The 12,782-nt window shown below is 52.8% G+C and overlaps 1 protein-coding gene across 7 annotated transcripts; it reads left to right on the top strand.

Annotated features, from left to right (window-relative positions):
• Positions 1–793: 793 nt before the first annotated feature.
• Positions 794–10,361, top strand: PQBP1 (polyglutamine binding protein 1). Of its 7 annotated transcripts, none has more exons than XM_051776732.1 (7): positions 794–805; positions 1,642–1,716; positions 2,598–2,709; positions 4,168–4,277; positions 6,877–7,107; positions 8,785–8,845; positions 10,091–10,361. In XM_051776732.1, exons 2-7 carry the CDS (start codon positions 1,650–1,652, stop codon positions 10,239–10,241), a joined length of 732 nt encoding a protein of 243 aa, XP_051632692.1. In that variant the 5' UTR covers positions 794–805; positions 1,642–1,649; the 3' UTR covers positions 10,242–10,361. The 7 variants fall into 7 exon arrangements, with proteins under 7 accessions (XP_051632692.1, XP_051632694.1, XP_051632693.1 ...); XM_051776734.1 differs by lacking the exon at positions 794–805 and adding an exon at positions 853–860; XM_051776733.1 differs by lacking the exon at positions 794–805 and adding an exon at positions 1,088–1,095.
• The last annotated feature ends 2,421 nt before the right edge of the window (positions 10,362–12,782 follow it).

Below are 12,782 nucleotides of genomic sequence, written 5' to 3'. Positions count from 1 at the left end.
GTTGGCCCCCCCGGCACGTGACCGCGCGATGATTGGCTGAGACGGCGCCGCGCGCGGTGATTGGACGCGAAGCGTCACGTGAGCGGCGGCGCGGGAAAGGCAGAGGGGCGGGCCCCGCGGTTACCGCGGCAACGGGGGCGGGGCCAAGGGGGCTCCGCGGTCACGTGAGAGGTCCCGGGGCCGGCGGCGACTTCCGGGGGTTCCGGGTAACTGGGGGGTCCCGGGGGGAAACTGGGGGTTACTGGGAGGTTATTGGGGTAACTGGGAGCTTACTGGAACCTTACTGGTGTTACTGGGGGGGGTTCTGGGGTTACTGGGGCTGTGGGGGGGGGGTTCCGATGGTGTTACTGGGACGGTACTGGGCTTACTGGGCCGGTCCCGAGGGGTTACTGGGAGGTTACTGGGCTTACTGGGAGCTTACTGGCACCTTACTGGTGTTACTGGGGGGGGTTCTGGGGTTACTGGGGCTGTGGGGGGGGGGGTTCCGATGGTGTTACTGGGACGGTACTGGGCTTACTGGGCCGGTCCCGAGGGGGTTACTGGGAGGTTACTGGGGTAACTGGGAGCTTACTGGCACCTTACTGGTGTTACTGGAGAAGGTTTTGGGGTTACTGGGGCTGGGGGGGGGGGTTCCGATGGTGTTACTGGGACGGTACTGGGCTTACTGGGCCGGTCCCGAGGGGGTTACTGGGAGGTTACTGGGGTAACTGGGAGCTTCCGGGGGATGCCGGGGTAACCTGGGGGGTCCCGAAGGGGGGACTGGGAAGTTACTGGGGTAACTGGGCGGTTCCGGGGGGTTCCGGGGGTCCCCGGGGGGGTTACTGGGAGGTTACTGGGAGGTTACTGGGGGGGTTCCGGGGGGATTCCGGGGGGATTTCGGGGCATTCCGGGGGGGTCCTGGAAGCAGTTCCAGGATTTCGGGGGGGTCCCAGGAGGTCCTGAGGGGTCCTGGGGGTGTCCCTGACCCCCCCCCCCCCCCCGTGTCCCCCCCCAAATTGGGATACTGGGGGGGGCTCCAGGGAGGTTCCAGGGGGTCCTGGGGGTGTCCCAGTTGGGATACTGGGGGGTCTCCAGGGTTCCGGGGGGGTTCCGGGGGGTCCTGGGGGGGAGTCTCCAGAGTTCCTGGGAGGTCTTGGGGGGTTCCCGGGTGGTCCCAGGAGGTCCTGGGTGGTCCCAGTGGGTCCCAGGTGGTCCCAGGTGGTCCCGGGTGGTCCCAGTGGGGATCCAGGTGGTCCCAGGTGGTCCCAGTGGGGATCCAGGTGGTCCCAGGGGGTTCCTGGGTGGTCCCAGGTGGTCCTAGTGGGGTCCCAGGTGGGTCCCAGGGGTCCTGGGTGGTCCCAGGGGTTCCAGGTGGTTCCAGGGGGTTCCAGGGGGTCCCAGTGGGTTCCAGGTGGTCCCAGGGGGTCCCAGTGGGGTCCCAGGTGGTCTCAGGAGGTCCCAGGGTGGTCCCAGCTGCTCCCAGGAGGTCCTGGGTGGTCCCAGTGGGTTCCAGGTGGTCCCAGGGGGTCCCAGGTGGTCCCAGGGGGTCCCGGGTGGTCCCAAGTGGTTCCAGGGGTTCCAGGGGGTCCCGGGTCATCCCAGGGGTTCCCGGGTGGTCCCAGGGGTCCCGAATGTGCCCCTGACCCCCCCGTGCCCCCCAGGCCGGGGCGATGCCGCTGCCCGTGGCCCTCCAGTCCCGCCTGGCCAAGCGGGGGCTGCTCAAACACGTCGAGCCCGGTGAGGATTTGGGGGGCAGGGGGCGGGGCCAGAAGGGGGGGTGGGGCCTCGGGAAAGGGGGCGGGGCCTCGGGAAAGGGGGCGGGGCAGTGGGCGGGGTTAGGGGGGCAGAGGAGGAGATCATTGCCCGGGATTGGGGGGGTTCAGGGGGGGTTTAGGGGGTCCGTGGGGGGGTTAGGGGGGATTTAGAGGGTCCGTGGGGGGGTTTAGGGGGTCCATGGGGGGTTTAGGGGGTCCATGGGGGGGTTCAGGGGGGATTTAGGGGGTCCATGGGGGGGTTAGGGGGGATTTAGGGGGTCCATGGGGGGGTTGGGGGGGGGTTAAGGTGGTTTTGGGGGGTTTAGGGGGGGTTTAAGGTGGTTTTAGGGGAGTTTACGGGGGGTTAAGGTGGTTTTAGGGGGGTTTGGGGGGGGTTAAGGTGGTTTTAGGGGGGTTTAGGGGGGGTTAAGGTGGTTTTGGGAGGGTTTAGGGGTGGGTTTAAGGTGGTTTTAGGGGGGTTTAGGGGGGGCTTAAGGGAGGTTTAGGGGGGTTTAGGGCGGGGTTAAGGTGGTTTTGGGGGGTTTAGGGGGGGTTTAAGGTGGGTTTTGGGGGGGTTTATGATGGTTTTTATCCCCCCCCAGAACCGGAGGAGGAGATCATCGCCGAGGATTGGGGGTCCCTGGGGGGATTTTGGGGGGTTTAAGGTGATTTATCCCCTATAGAACCAGAAGAGGAGATCATCGCCGAGGATTGGGGGGGTTTAGGGGATTTTGGGGGGTTTTGGGGTGTTTAAGGTGATTTATCCCCTATAGAACCGGAAGAGGAGATCATCGCTGAGGATCGGGGGATTTTGGGGGGTTTAGGTGGGATTTGGGGGGATTTAAGATGATTTATCCCCTATAGAACCGGAAGAGGAGATCATCGCCGAGGACTACGACGACGCCCACGTGGATTACGAGGCCTCGCGGCTCGAGGGGCTCCTCCCGCCCTGGTACAAAGTCATCGACCCCACCTGGTGAGACCCTGACCTCTGACCCCTGACCCCCGACCCCCGACCCCCGACCCCCGACCCCTGACCCCTCCCCACCCAGGGGGACCCTCCTTTACCTGGGGAGACCAGGATTGGGCTCTAGAGGGTCCCTCCCGGGCTCTATAGGGGCTCTATAGGGGCTCTAGGGCCCCTCCCCAGAGTCTATAGGGCCCCTCCCAGGCTCTCTGGACTCTATAGGGTCTATAGGGCTCTATAGGGTCTCTAGGGCCCCTCCCAGGCTCTCTGGACTCTATAGGGTCTCTATAGGGTCTATAGGGGATCTATAGGGTCTCTAGGGCCCCTCCCAGGCTCTATAGGGGCTCTATAGGGGCTCTAGGGCCCCTCCCCAGAGTCTATAGGGCCCCTCCCTGGGCTCTATAGGGGCTATAGGGACCCTCCCAGGCTCTATAGGGGCTATAGGAGCTCTATAGAGTCTCTAGGGGCTATAGGACCCCTCCCCAGGCTCTATAGGGTCTATAGGGTCTCTAGGGGCTATAGGACCCCTCCCAGGCTCTATAGGGGCTGTAGAGGCTCTATAGGGGCTATAGGGTCTCTAGGGGCTATAGGACCCCTCCCAGGCTCTATAGGGGCTGTAGGGACTCTATAGGGTCTATAGGGTCTCTAGGGGCTATAGGGCCCCTCCCATGCTCTATAGGGACTCTATAGGCTCTATAGGGTCTCTAGTGCCCCTCCCAGGCTCTCTAGACTCTATAGGGTCTCTATAGGGGCTATAGGGGTTCTATAGGGTCTATAGGGCTCTATAGGGTCTATAGGGCCCCTCCCAGGCTCTCTAGACTCTGTAGGGTCTCTAGGGGCTCTATAGGGGCTATAGGGTGTCTAGGGGCTCTCTAGGATCTCTATAGGGGCTATAGGGGCTCTATGGGCTCTATAGGGTCTATAGGGGCTATGGGACCCCTCCCAGGTTCTATAGAGGCTCTATAGGGTCTATAGGGCTCTATAGGGTCTCTAGGGCCCCTCCCAGGCTCTCTAGACTCTATAGGGTCTCTAGGGGCTCTATAGGGTCTATAGGGGCTCTAGGGGCTCTCTAGGGTCTCTATAGGGTCTATAGGGGCTCTATAGGGTCTATAGGGGCTATGGGACCCCTCCCAGGTTCTATAAGGGCTCTATAGGGTCTATAGGGTCCATAGGGTCTCTAGGGCCCCTCCCAGGCTCTATGGACTCTATAGGGTCTCTATAGGGTCTATAGGGGGTCTATAGGGTCTCTAGGGCCCCTCCCAGGCTCTATAGGGTCTCTATAGGGTCTATAGGGTCTATAGGGGGTCTATAGGGTCTCTAGGGCCCCTCCCAGGCTCTATAGGGTCTCTATAGGGTCTCTATAGGGTCTATAGGGTCTCTAGGGCCCCTCCCAGGCTCTATAGGGTCTCTATAGGGTCTCTGTAGGGTCTCTGTAGGGTCTCTGTAGGGTCCCCCCTCTCCCCCCAGCGGGCTGCCCTACTACTGGAACGTGGAGACCGACCTGGTGTCGTGGCTGTCCCCGAACGACCCCAACTCCGTCGTCACCAAACCCGCCAAGAGGCTCAAGGGGGGCCCAGGTGAGACCCCCCCAAAAATCACACCCCACGGGGGGCTGGGGGATTAATTGGGGGGGGGTTTGGGAATGTTTGGGGAATTTGGGGGTGTTGTAAATAGGTTTATAAAGTGTATTTTTGGGTATGTGAAATATAAATGTGTTTATAAAGTGTATTTTTGGATGTTTATAAAGTGTATTTTTGGGCATGTAAAATATAAATGTGTTTATAAAGTGTGGTTTTAGGTGTATAAAATATGTTTATATGAATTTATACACATATTTAAGTTTATGTATAATAATATAAAAAAAATAAGTAAGTTTACATAAAAGATAAATATATATAATAGATTTATATATAATATATATTTTTATACATTTTTATACAATATATATTTTATATATTCATATATAATATGTATTTTTATATATTTATATATAAATTTTTAATATATTTATATATAATATGTATTTTATATATTTATATATAATATATATTTTATATATATAATATATATTTTATATATTTATATATGATATATATTTTATATATATAATATATATTTTATATATTTATATATAACATATGTTTTATATATTTATATAATATATATATTTTTATATATTTATATAATATATATTCTTATATATTTATATATAATATATATTTTTATATTTATATATAATATATAACCTATATAAAAATATATAATCTATATTTTTATATATTTTTATGTAATATATAATCTATATATAAAACACATATAATATATATAGTATATATTTTAATTTATATATAGCATTATGTGAATAAATGAATATATAATGTGTAAATTGATATATAATAAATTTATGTATAATACATGTAATTTATATATAAAGATATGTATTATATATTCACATGTATATATTATAAATATACTTATTTTATATATCTAAAAATTCACTTTATAAACATAGTTATATGTTACATATCTAAAAATACACTTTATAAATATATCTGATATATCTGAAAATATACTTTATAAATATGTTATATATCTAAAGATAGACTTTATAAAGATATGTGATATAGATAAAAATACACTTTATAAATACATGTGATATATCTGAAAATATACTTTATAAATATATCTGATATAGCTAAAAATATATTTTATAAATACATGTTATATATCTAAATATATACTTTATAAATATATGTGATATATCTGAAAATATACTTTATAAATCTATGTTATATATCTAAAAATACACTTTAAAAATATGTGTGATATATCTAAAAATAGACTTTATAAATCTATGTTATATATCTAAAAATACACTTTATTAATATATGTTATATATGTAAAAATACACTTTATAAATATGTTATATATGTAAAAATACACTTTATATGTTGTATACCTAAAAATATACTTTATAAATATGTTATATATCTAAAAACATACTTTATAAATCTATGTGATATATCTAAAAATAGACTTTGTAAATTTATGTGATATATCTAAAAATATACCTTTTAAATATATGTGATAGATCTGAAAATATACTTTATAAATATATATCTAAAAATACACTTTATAAATATGTGTGATATATCGAAAAACTTACTTTATAAATCTATATTATATATTGAAAAATACACTTTATAAATCTATGTGATATATCTGAAAATACACTTTATAAATGTATGTGATATATGTAAAAATACACTTTATATATTGTATATCTGAAAGTATACTTTATAAATCTATATGATATATCTAAAAATATACTTTATAAATATGTGATATATCTGAAAATACACTTTATAAATCTATGTGATTTATCTAAAAATACACTTTATAAATCTATGTGATATATCTAAAAATATACTTTATAAATATGTTATATATCTAAAAATATCCTTTATAAATCTATGTTATGTATCTAAAAATACACGTTATAAATCTATGTGATTTATCTGAAAATACACTTTATAAATCTATGTTATATATCTAAAAATAGACTTTATAAATATATATCTAAAAATACACTTTACAAATCTATGTTATATATCTAAAAATACACTTTATAAATATGTTATATATCTAAAAATACACTTTATAAATATGTGATATATCTAAAAATAGACTTTACAAATCTGTGTTATATATCTAAAAATACACTTTATAAATCTGTGTTATATATCTAAAAATACACTTTATAAATCTGTGTTATATATCTAAAAATAGACTTTATAAATATGTTATATATCTAAAAATAGACTTTATAAATATGTTATATATCTAAAAATACACTTTATAAATATGTTATATATCTGAAAATAGACTTTATAAATATGTTATATATCTAAAAATACACTTTATAAATCTGTGATATATCTAAAAATATGCTTTATAAATATGTTATATATCTAAAAATAGACTTTATAAATATGTGATATATCTAAAAATACACTTTATAAATATGTGATATATCTAAAAATAGACTTTACAAATACATTTATAATCCATCCAAATCCCCCCAAATTCCCAAATCCCCCCAAATTCCCTGCGGGGTTTTTTTTTGGGAAGGGGAATTTGGGGCCCCCCCTGACCCCCCCCCTGTGCCCCCCCCAGAGCCCGAGGAGCCCCCCGAGAGGGGCCACGAGAAGGAGGAGCCGCCGCGGGAGCGGGAACGGGAACGGGATCGGGATCAGCGGGATCGGGATCGGGATCAGCGGGATCGGGATCAGCGGGATCAGCGGGATCAGCGGGAACGGGATCAGCGGGATCGGGATCGGGATCGGGATCGGGATCGGCGCTTCCACCGGCGCGAGGAGCTGGCGCCCTACCCCAAGGGCAAGAAAGGTGGGGGGGGCCCCGAGGTTTTAGGGGGATTTTTGGGGGGTTCTTGGGATTTTTGGGGGGTTCTTCGGGATTTTAAGGGGGTTCCCTGGGATTTTTGGGGGGTTCTCTGGGATTTTTGGGGAGTTCCCAGGATTTTTTGGGGGGTTCCTCGGGATTTTTGGGGGGTTCTCTGGGATTTTTGGGGGGTTCTTTGGGATTTTAAGGGTTCCCTGGGATTTTTGGGGGGTTCTCTGGGATTTTTGGGGGTTCCTCGGGATTTTTTTGGGAGTGTTCTTGGAATTTTTTGGGGGTTCCCCGGGATTTTTGGGGGGGTCTCCCAGGATTTTAGGGGGGGTTCTTTGGGATTTTAAGGGGGTTCCCTGGGATTTTTGGGGGGTTCTCTGGGATTTTTGGGGGGTTCTTTGGGATTTTAAGGGTTCCCTGGGATTTTAGGGGGGTTCCTCAGGATTTTTTGGGGGTTCCTCGGGATTTTTGGGGGGTTCCTCAGGATTTTTTGGGGGTTCCTCGGGATTTTAAGGGGGTTCCCCGGGATTTTTGAGGAGTTCCCAGGATTTTTTGGGGGTGTTCTTGGAATTTTTTGGGGGTTCCCCGGGATTTTTGGGGGGTTCTCTGGGATTTTTGGGGGGTTCTTTGGGATTTTAAGGGTTCCCTGGGATTTTTGGGGGGTTCTCTGGGATTTTTGGGGGTTCCTCGGGATTTTTTTGGGGGTGTTCTTGGAATTTTTTGGGGGTTCCTCGGGATTTTTGGGGGGTTCCCTGGGATTTTTGGGGGGTTCTTTGGGATTTTAAGGGTTCCCTGGGATTTTTGGGGGGTTCCCTGGGATTTTTGGGGGGTTCTTTGGGATTTTAAGGGTTCCCTGGGATTTTTGGGGGGTTCTCTGGGATTTTTGGGGGGTTCTTTGGGATTTTAAGGGTTCCCTGGGATTTTAGGGGGGTTCCTCAGGATTTTTTGGGGGTTCCTCGGGATTTTTGGGGGGTTCCTCAGGATTTTTTGGGGGTTCCTCGGGATTTTTGGGGGGTTGTCTGGGATTTTTGGGGGTTCCTCGGGATTTTTGGGGGGGTTCTCGGGATTTTTTGGGGGTCCCCCGGGATTTTTGGGGGGTCTCCCAGGATTTTTGGGGGGTTCTTTGGGATTTTAGGGGGTCCCCCGGGATTTTAAGGGTTCCCCAGGATTTTTGGGGGGGGGTCCCATGGGATTTTAGGGCGGTCTCCCAGGATTTTTTGGGGGGTTCCCAGGATTTCTGGGGGGTCCCTTGGGATTTTAGGGGAGTTCTCAGGATTTTTGAGGGTTCCTCCAGGATTTTAAGGGTTCCCCAAGATTTTTGGGGGTTTCCTGGCATTTTTTGGGGGGTCTCCCAGGATTTTTTGGGGGGGTTCTTGGAATTTCTGGGGGGTTCTCGGGATTTTTGGGGGGTCCCTTGGGATTTTTGGGGGGGGTCCTTTGGGATTTTTGAGGGTTCCTCTGGGATTTTAAGGGTTCCCCAGGATTTTTGGGGAGTTCTCTGGGATTTTAGGGGGGTTCTTTGGGATTTTAGGGGGTCCCCCAGGATTTTTTGGGGGTTCCCCGGGATTTTTAGGGGGGGTTCTTTGGAATTTTTGGGGGTTCTTTGGGATTTTAAGGGTTCCCTGGGATTTTTGGGGGTCTCTGAGGGTCCCTGACCCCCCTTTTGCCCCCCAGGGAGCCGCAAGGACGAGGAGTTGGACCCCATGGACCCCAGCGCCTACTCGGACGCGCCGCGGTAACCACCCCGAATTCCGGGGGGGGGGGGGGCACTGGGGGGCACTGGGGGGCACTGGGAGGGACTGGAGGGGGCTCCAGGAGGCTCTGGGGGCTCTGCTGACCCCCCAAATTTTTTGGGGCAGGGGCACGTGGTCCATGGGGCTGCCCAAGAGGAACGAGGCCAAGGGGGGGGGCACTGGGAGGGACTGGGGGTCACTGGGAGAGACTGGGGGGCACTGGGAAGGACTGGGGGGCACTGGGAGGGGGCTATTGGGGCACTGGGAGGGGGCTATTGGGGCACTGGGAAGGACTGGGGGGCACTGGGAGGGGGCTATTGGAGCACTGGGAGGGACTGGGGGGCACTGGGAACACTGGGAGGGACTGGAGGGGGCTCCAGGAGGCTCTGGGGGTACCAGGAGGCTCTGGGGGGCTCTGCTGACCCCCCAGATTTTTGGGGCAGGGGCACGTGGTCCACGGGGCTGCCCAAGAGGAACGAGGCCAAGAGCAGGGGGCAGACACTGGGAGGGACTGGGGGGCACTGGGAGCACACTGGGAAGGACTGGGGGGCACTGGGAGCACACTGGGAGCGACTGGGGACTCTGCTGACCCCCCAATCCCAAATTTTTTGGGACAGGGGCACGTGGTCCACGGGGCTGCCCAAGAGGAACGAGGGGGCACTGGGAGGGACTGGGGGGCACTGGGAGCTCACTGGGAGGGACTGAGGGGCACTGGGAGCTCACTGGGAGGGACTGGGGGGCACTGGGAAGCTCTGGGGGTACCAGGAGGCTCTGCTGACCCCCCAAATTTTTTGGGGCAGGGGCACGTGGTCCGTGGGGCTGCCCAAGAGGAACGAGGCCAAGGGGGGGGGCACTGGGAGGGACTGGGGGTCACTGGGAGAGACTGGGGGGCACTGGAAAGGACTGGGGGGCACTGGGAGGGGGCTGTTGGGGCACTGGGAAGGACTGGGGGGCACTGGGAGGGGGCTATTGGGGCACTGGGAGGGACTGGGGGGCACTGGGAGGGACTGGAGGGGCACCAGGAGGCTCTGGGGGCTCTGTTGACCCCCCAAATTTTCGGGGCAGGGGCACGTGGTCCATGGGGCTGCCCAAGAGGAATGAGGGGGGCACTGAGAGCACACTGGGGGCACTGGGAGGCTCTGGGGGGGACTGAGAGGCACTGGGAGCTCACTGGGAGGGACTGGGGGGCACTGGGAAGCTCTGGGGGTACCAGGAGGCTCTGCTGACCCCCCAAATTTTCGGGACAGGGGCACGTGGTCCACGGGGCTGCCCAAGAGGAACGAGGCCAAGACCGGGGCGGACACGACGGCGGCGGGGCCCCTGTTCCAGCAGCGACCCTACCCCAGCCCGGGGGCCGTGCTCCGAGCCAACGCCGAGGCCTCCCGGGGCAAGGACTGACCCCCCCGCCCCAAAAAATGACCCCCCCAAACCTCAGGGGGTCCCCGGAATCCCCCCGGAATCCCTGGAGGGTCGGGGGTTGTCCTGAATCCAAAGGGAACCTTCGAACCCCGGGGTGACCTTTCTGAATATCCCAGAGATTCCCCAAAGCTCAGGGGGGCCCCAAAACCCTCCTGGATGCCCCCAAAAATCTCAGGGGGGCCCCAAAACCCCCCTGGATCCCCCCAAAAACCTCAGGTGGTCCCTGGAATCCCCCCTGGAATATCGGGGGTTGTCCCGAATCCACAGGGAACCTTCAATCCCCGGGGTGACCTTTCTGAATATTCTGAATGTCCCAGAGATTCCCCGAATCTTCAGGGGGTTCCAAATCTTCAGAGGGTCCCCAGAACCCCCTGGACACCTCCCCCCCCCTAAAAAATGACCCCCCCAAACCTCAGGGGGGCCCTGGAATCCCCCCGGAATCCCTGGAGAGTCGGGGGTTGTCCTGAATCCAAAGGGAACCTTCGAACCCCGGGGTGACCTTTCTGAATATCCCAGAGATTCCCCAAAGCTCAGGGGGGCCCCAAAACCCTCCTGGATGCCCCCAAAAATCTCAGGGGGGCCCCAAAACCCCCCTGGATGCCCCCAAAAATCTCAGGGTTCCCTGGAATCCCCCCTGGAATATCGGGGGTTGTCCTGAATCCAAAGGGAACCTTCGAACCCCGGGGTGACCTTTCTGAATATTCTGAATATCCCAGAGATTCCCCAAAGCTCAGGGGGGCCCCAAAACCCCCCTGAGTGCCCACAAAAATCTCAGGGGGGCCCCAAAATCCTCCTGGATGCCCCCCAAAACCTCAGGGGGTCCCTGGAATCCCCCCGGAATCCCTGGAGAGTCGGGGGTTGTCCTGAATCCAAAGGGAACCTTCAAACCCCGGGGTGACCTTTCTGAATATTCTGAATATCCCAGAGATTCCCCAAAGCTCAGGGGGTCCCAAAACCCCCCTGGATGCCCCCAAAAATCTCAGGGGGTCCCCAAAATCCCCCTGGATGCCCCCAAAAATCTCAGGGGGTCCCCGGAATCCCCCTGGAATCCCTGGGGGATCAGGGGTTCACTCCAAGGTCCCCGGGACCCCCAAACCCCAGGGGACCCTCCCAAACCAGCCCCCCGGGACCCCCAAACATCCCCCCCCAAATCCCCCTGGGACCCCTCCCCTCCCAAAATCCCTCAGGACCCCCTCAAACCTCCAAAGTGCCCCCAGACCCCCCTAAATCCCCCTCCCCCCCCCGCAATAAAGCCACGGAAGCCCCCAAGGAGTGGAATTGAGGGGGGGGGGCTTTGGGGGGTTTATTGGGGGGGGGAGGGAGGGGGTCTGTGCCTTGCACACCCAGGGGGGTCTCAGCCCCCCCCCCCAGGGCTTTTTGCACACCCAGGGGGGTCTCAGGACGTTCAGGAGGGTCTTTGCACACCCGGGGGGGGGTCTCAGGATGTTCACGAGGGTCCCAGGGGGGTCCCAGAGGGGTCTCAGGTCATTTATGGGGGTCTTTGCACACCCAAGGGGGTCTCAGGACGTTCAGAAGGGTCCCAGGGGGGTCTCAGGTCATTCCTGAGGGTCCCAGGGGGGTCTCACCCCATCCATGAGGGTCTTTGCACACCCAGGGGGGGGTCTCAGGCCATTCCTGAGGGTCTTTGCACAGCCAGGGGGGTCTCAGGACGTTCACGAGGGTCCCAGGGGGGTCTCAGGACATTCCTGAGGGTCTTTGCACACCCAGGGGAGGTCTCAGGTCATTCCTGAGGGTCCCAGGGGGGGTCTCACCCCATCCATGAAGGTTTTTGCACACCCAGGGGGGTCTCAGGCCATTCATGAGGGTCTTTGCACAGCCAGGGGGGTCTCAGGATGTTCAGGAGGGTCCCAGGGGGGTCTCAGTTCATTCCTGAGGGTCCTTGCACACTCAGAGGGGTCTCAGCATGTTCACGGGGGTCCTTGAACACCCCTGGGGGTCTCAGGTCGTTCACGAGGGTCCCAGGGGGGTCTCAGAACATTCCTGAGGGTCTTTGCACACCCAGGGGGGTCTCAGGACGTTCATGAGGGTCCCAGGGGGGGTCTCAGGTCACTCATGAGGGTCCTTGCACACCCAGGGGGGTCTCACCCCACCCACGAGGGTCTCACACACCCAGGAGGGTCTCAGGTCATTCCTGAGGGTCTTGCACACCCGGGGGGGGTCTTAGGACGTTCAGGAGGGTCCCAGGGGGGTCTCAGAACATTTCTGAGGGTCCCATGGGGGGTCTCACCCCATCCATGACGGTCCCTGCACACCCGGGGGGGGTCTCAGGTCATTCCTGAGGGTCCCAGGGGGGTCTCACCCCATCCATGAGGGTCTTTGCACACCCAGGGGGGTCTCAGGCCATCCATGAGGGTCTTTGCACAGCCAGGGGGGGTCTCAGGACGTTCAGGAGGGTCCCAGGGGGGGTCTCAGGTCATTCCTGAGGGTCCCAGGGGGGTCTCACCCCATCCATGAGGGTCTTTGCACACCCAGGGGGGTCTCAGGCCATTCATGAGGGTC

This window comes from Manacus candei, unplaced genomic scaffold (genome assembly GCF_025592945.1).
Source record: "Manacus candei isolate 608988 ecotype Guabito, Panama unplaced genomic scaffold, ASM2559294v1 h1tg000610l, whole genome shotgun sequence".
NCBI lineage: Eukaryota > Metazoa > Chordata > Aves > Passeriformes > Pipridae > Manacus > Manacus candei.
The sequence above is the reverse complement of the archived record's forward strand: the minus strand, read 5'-3'. Positions and strand labels throughout refer to the sequence as shown.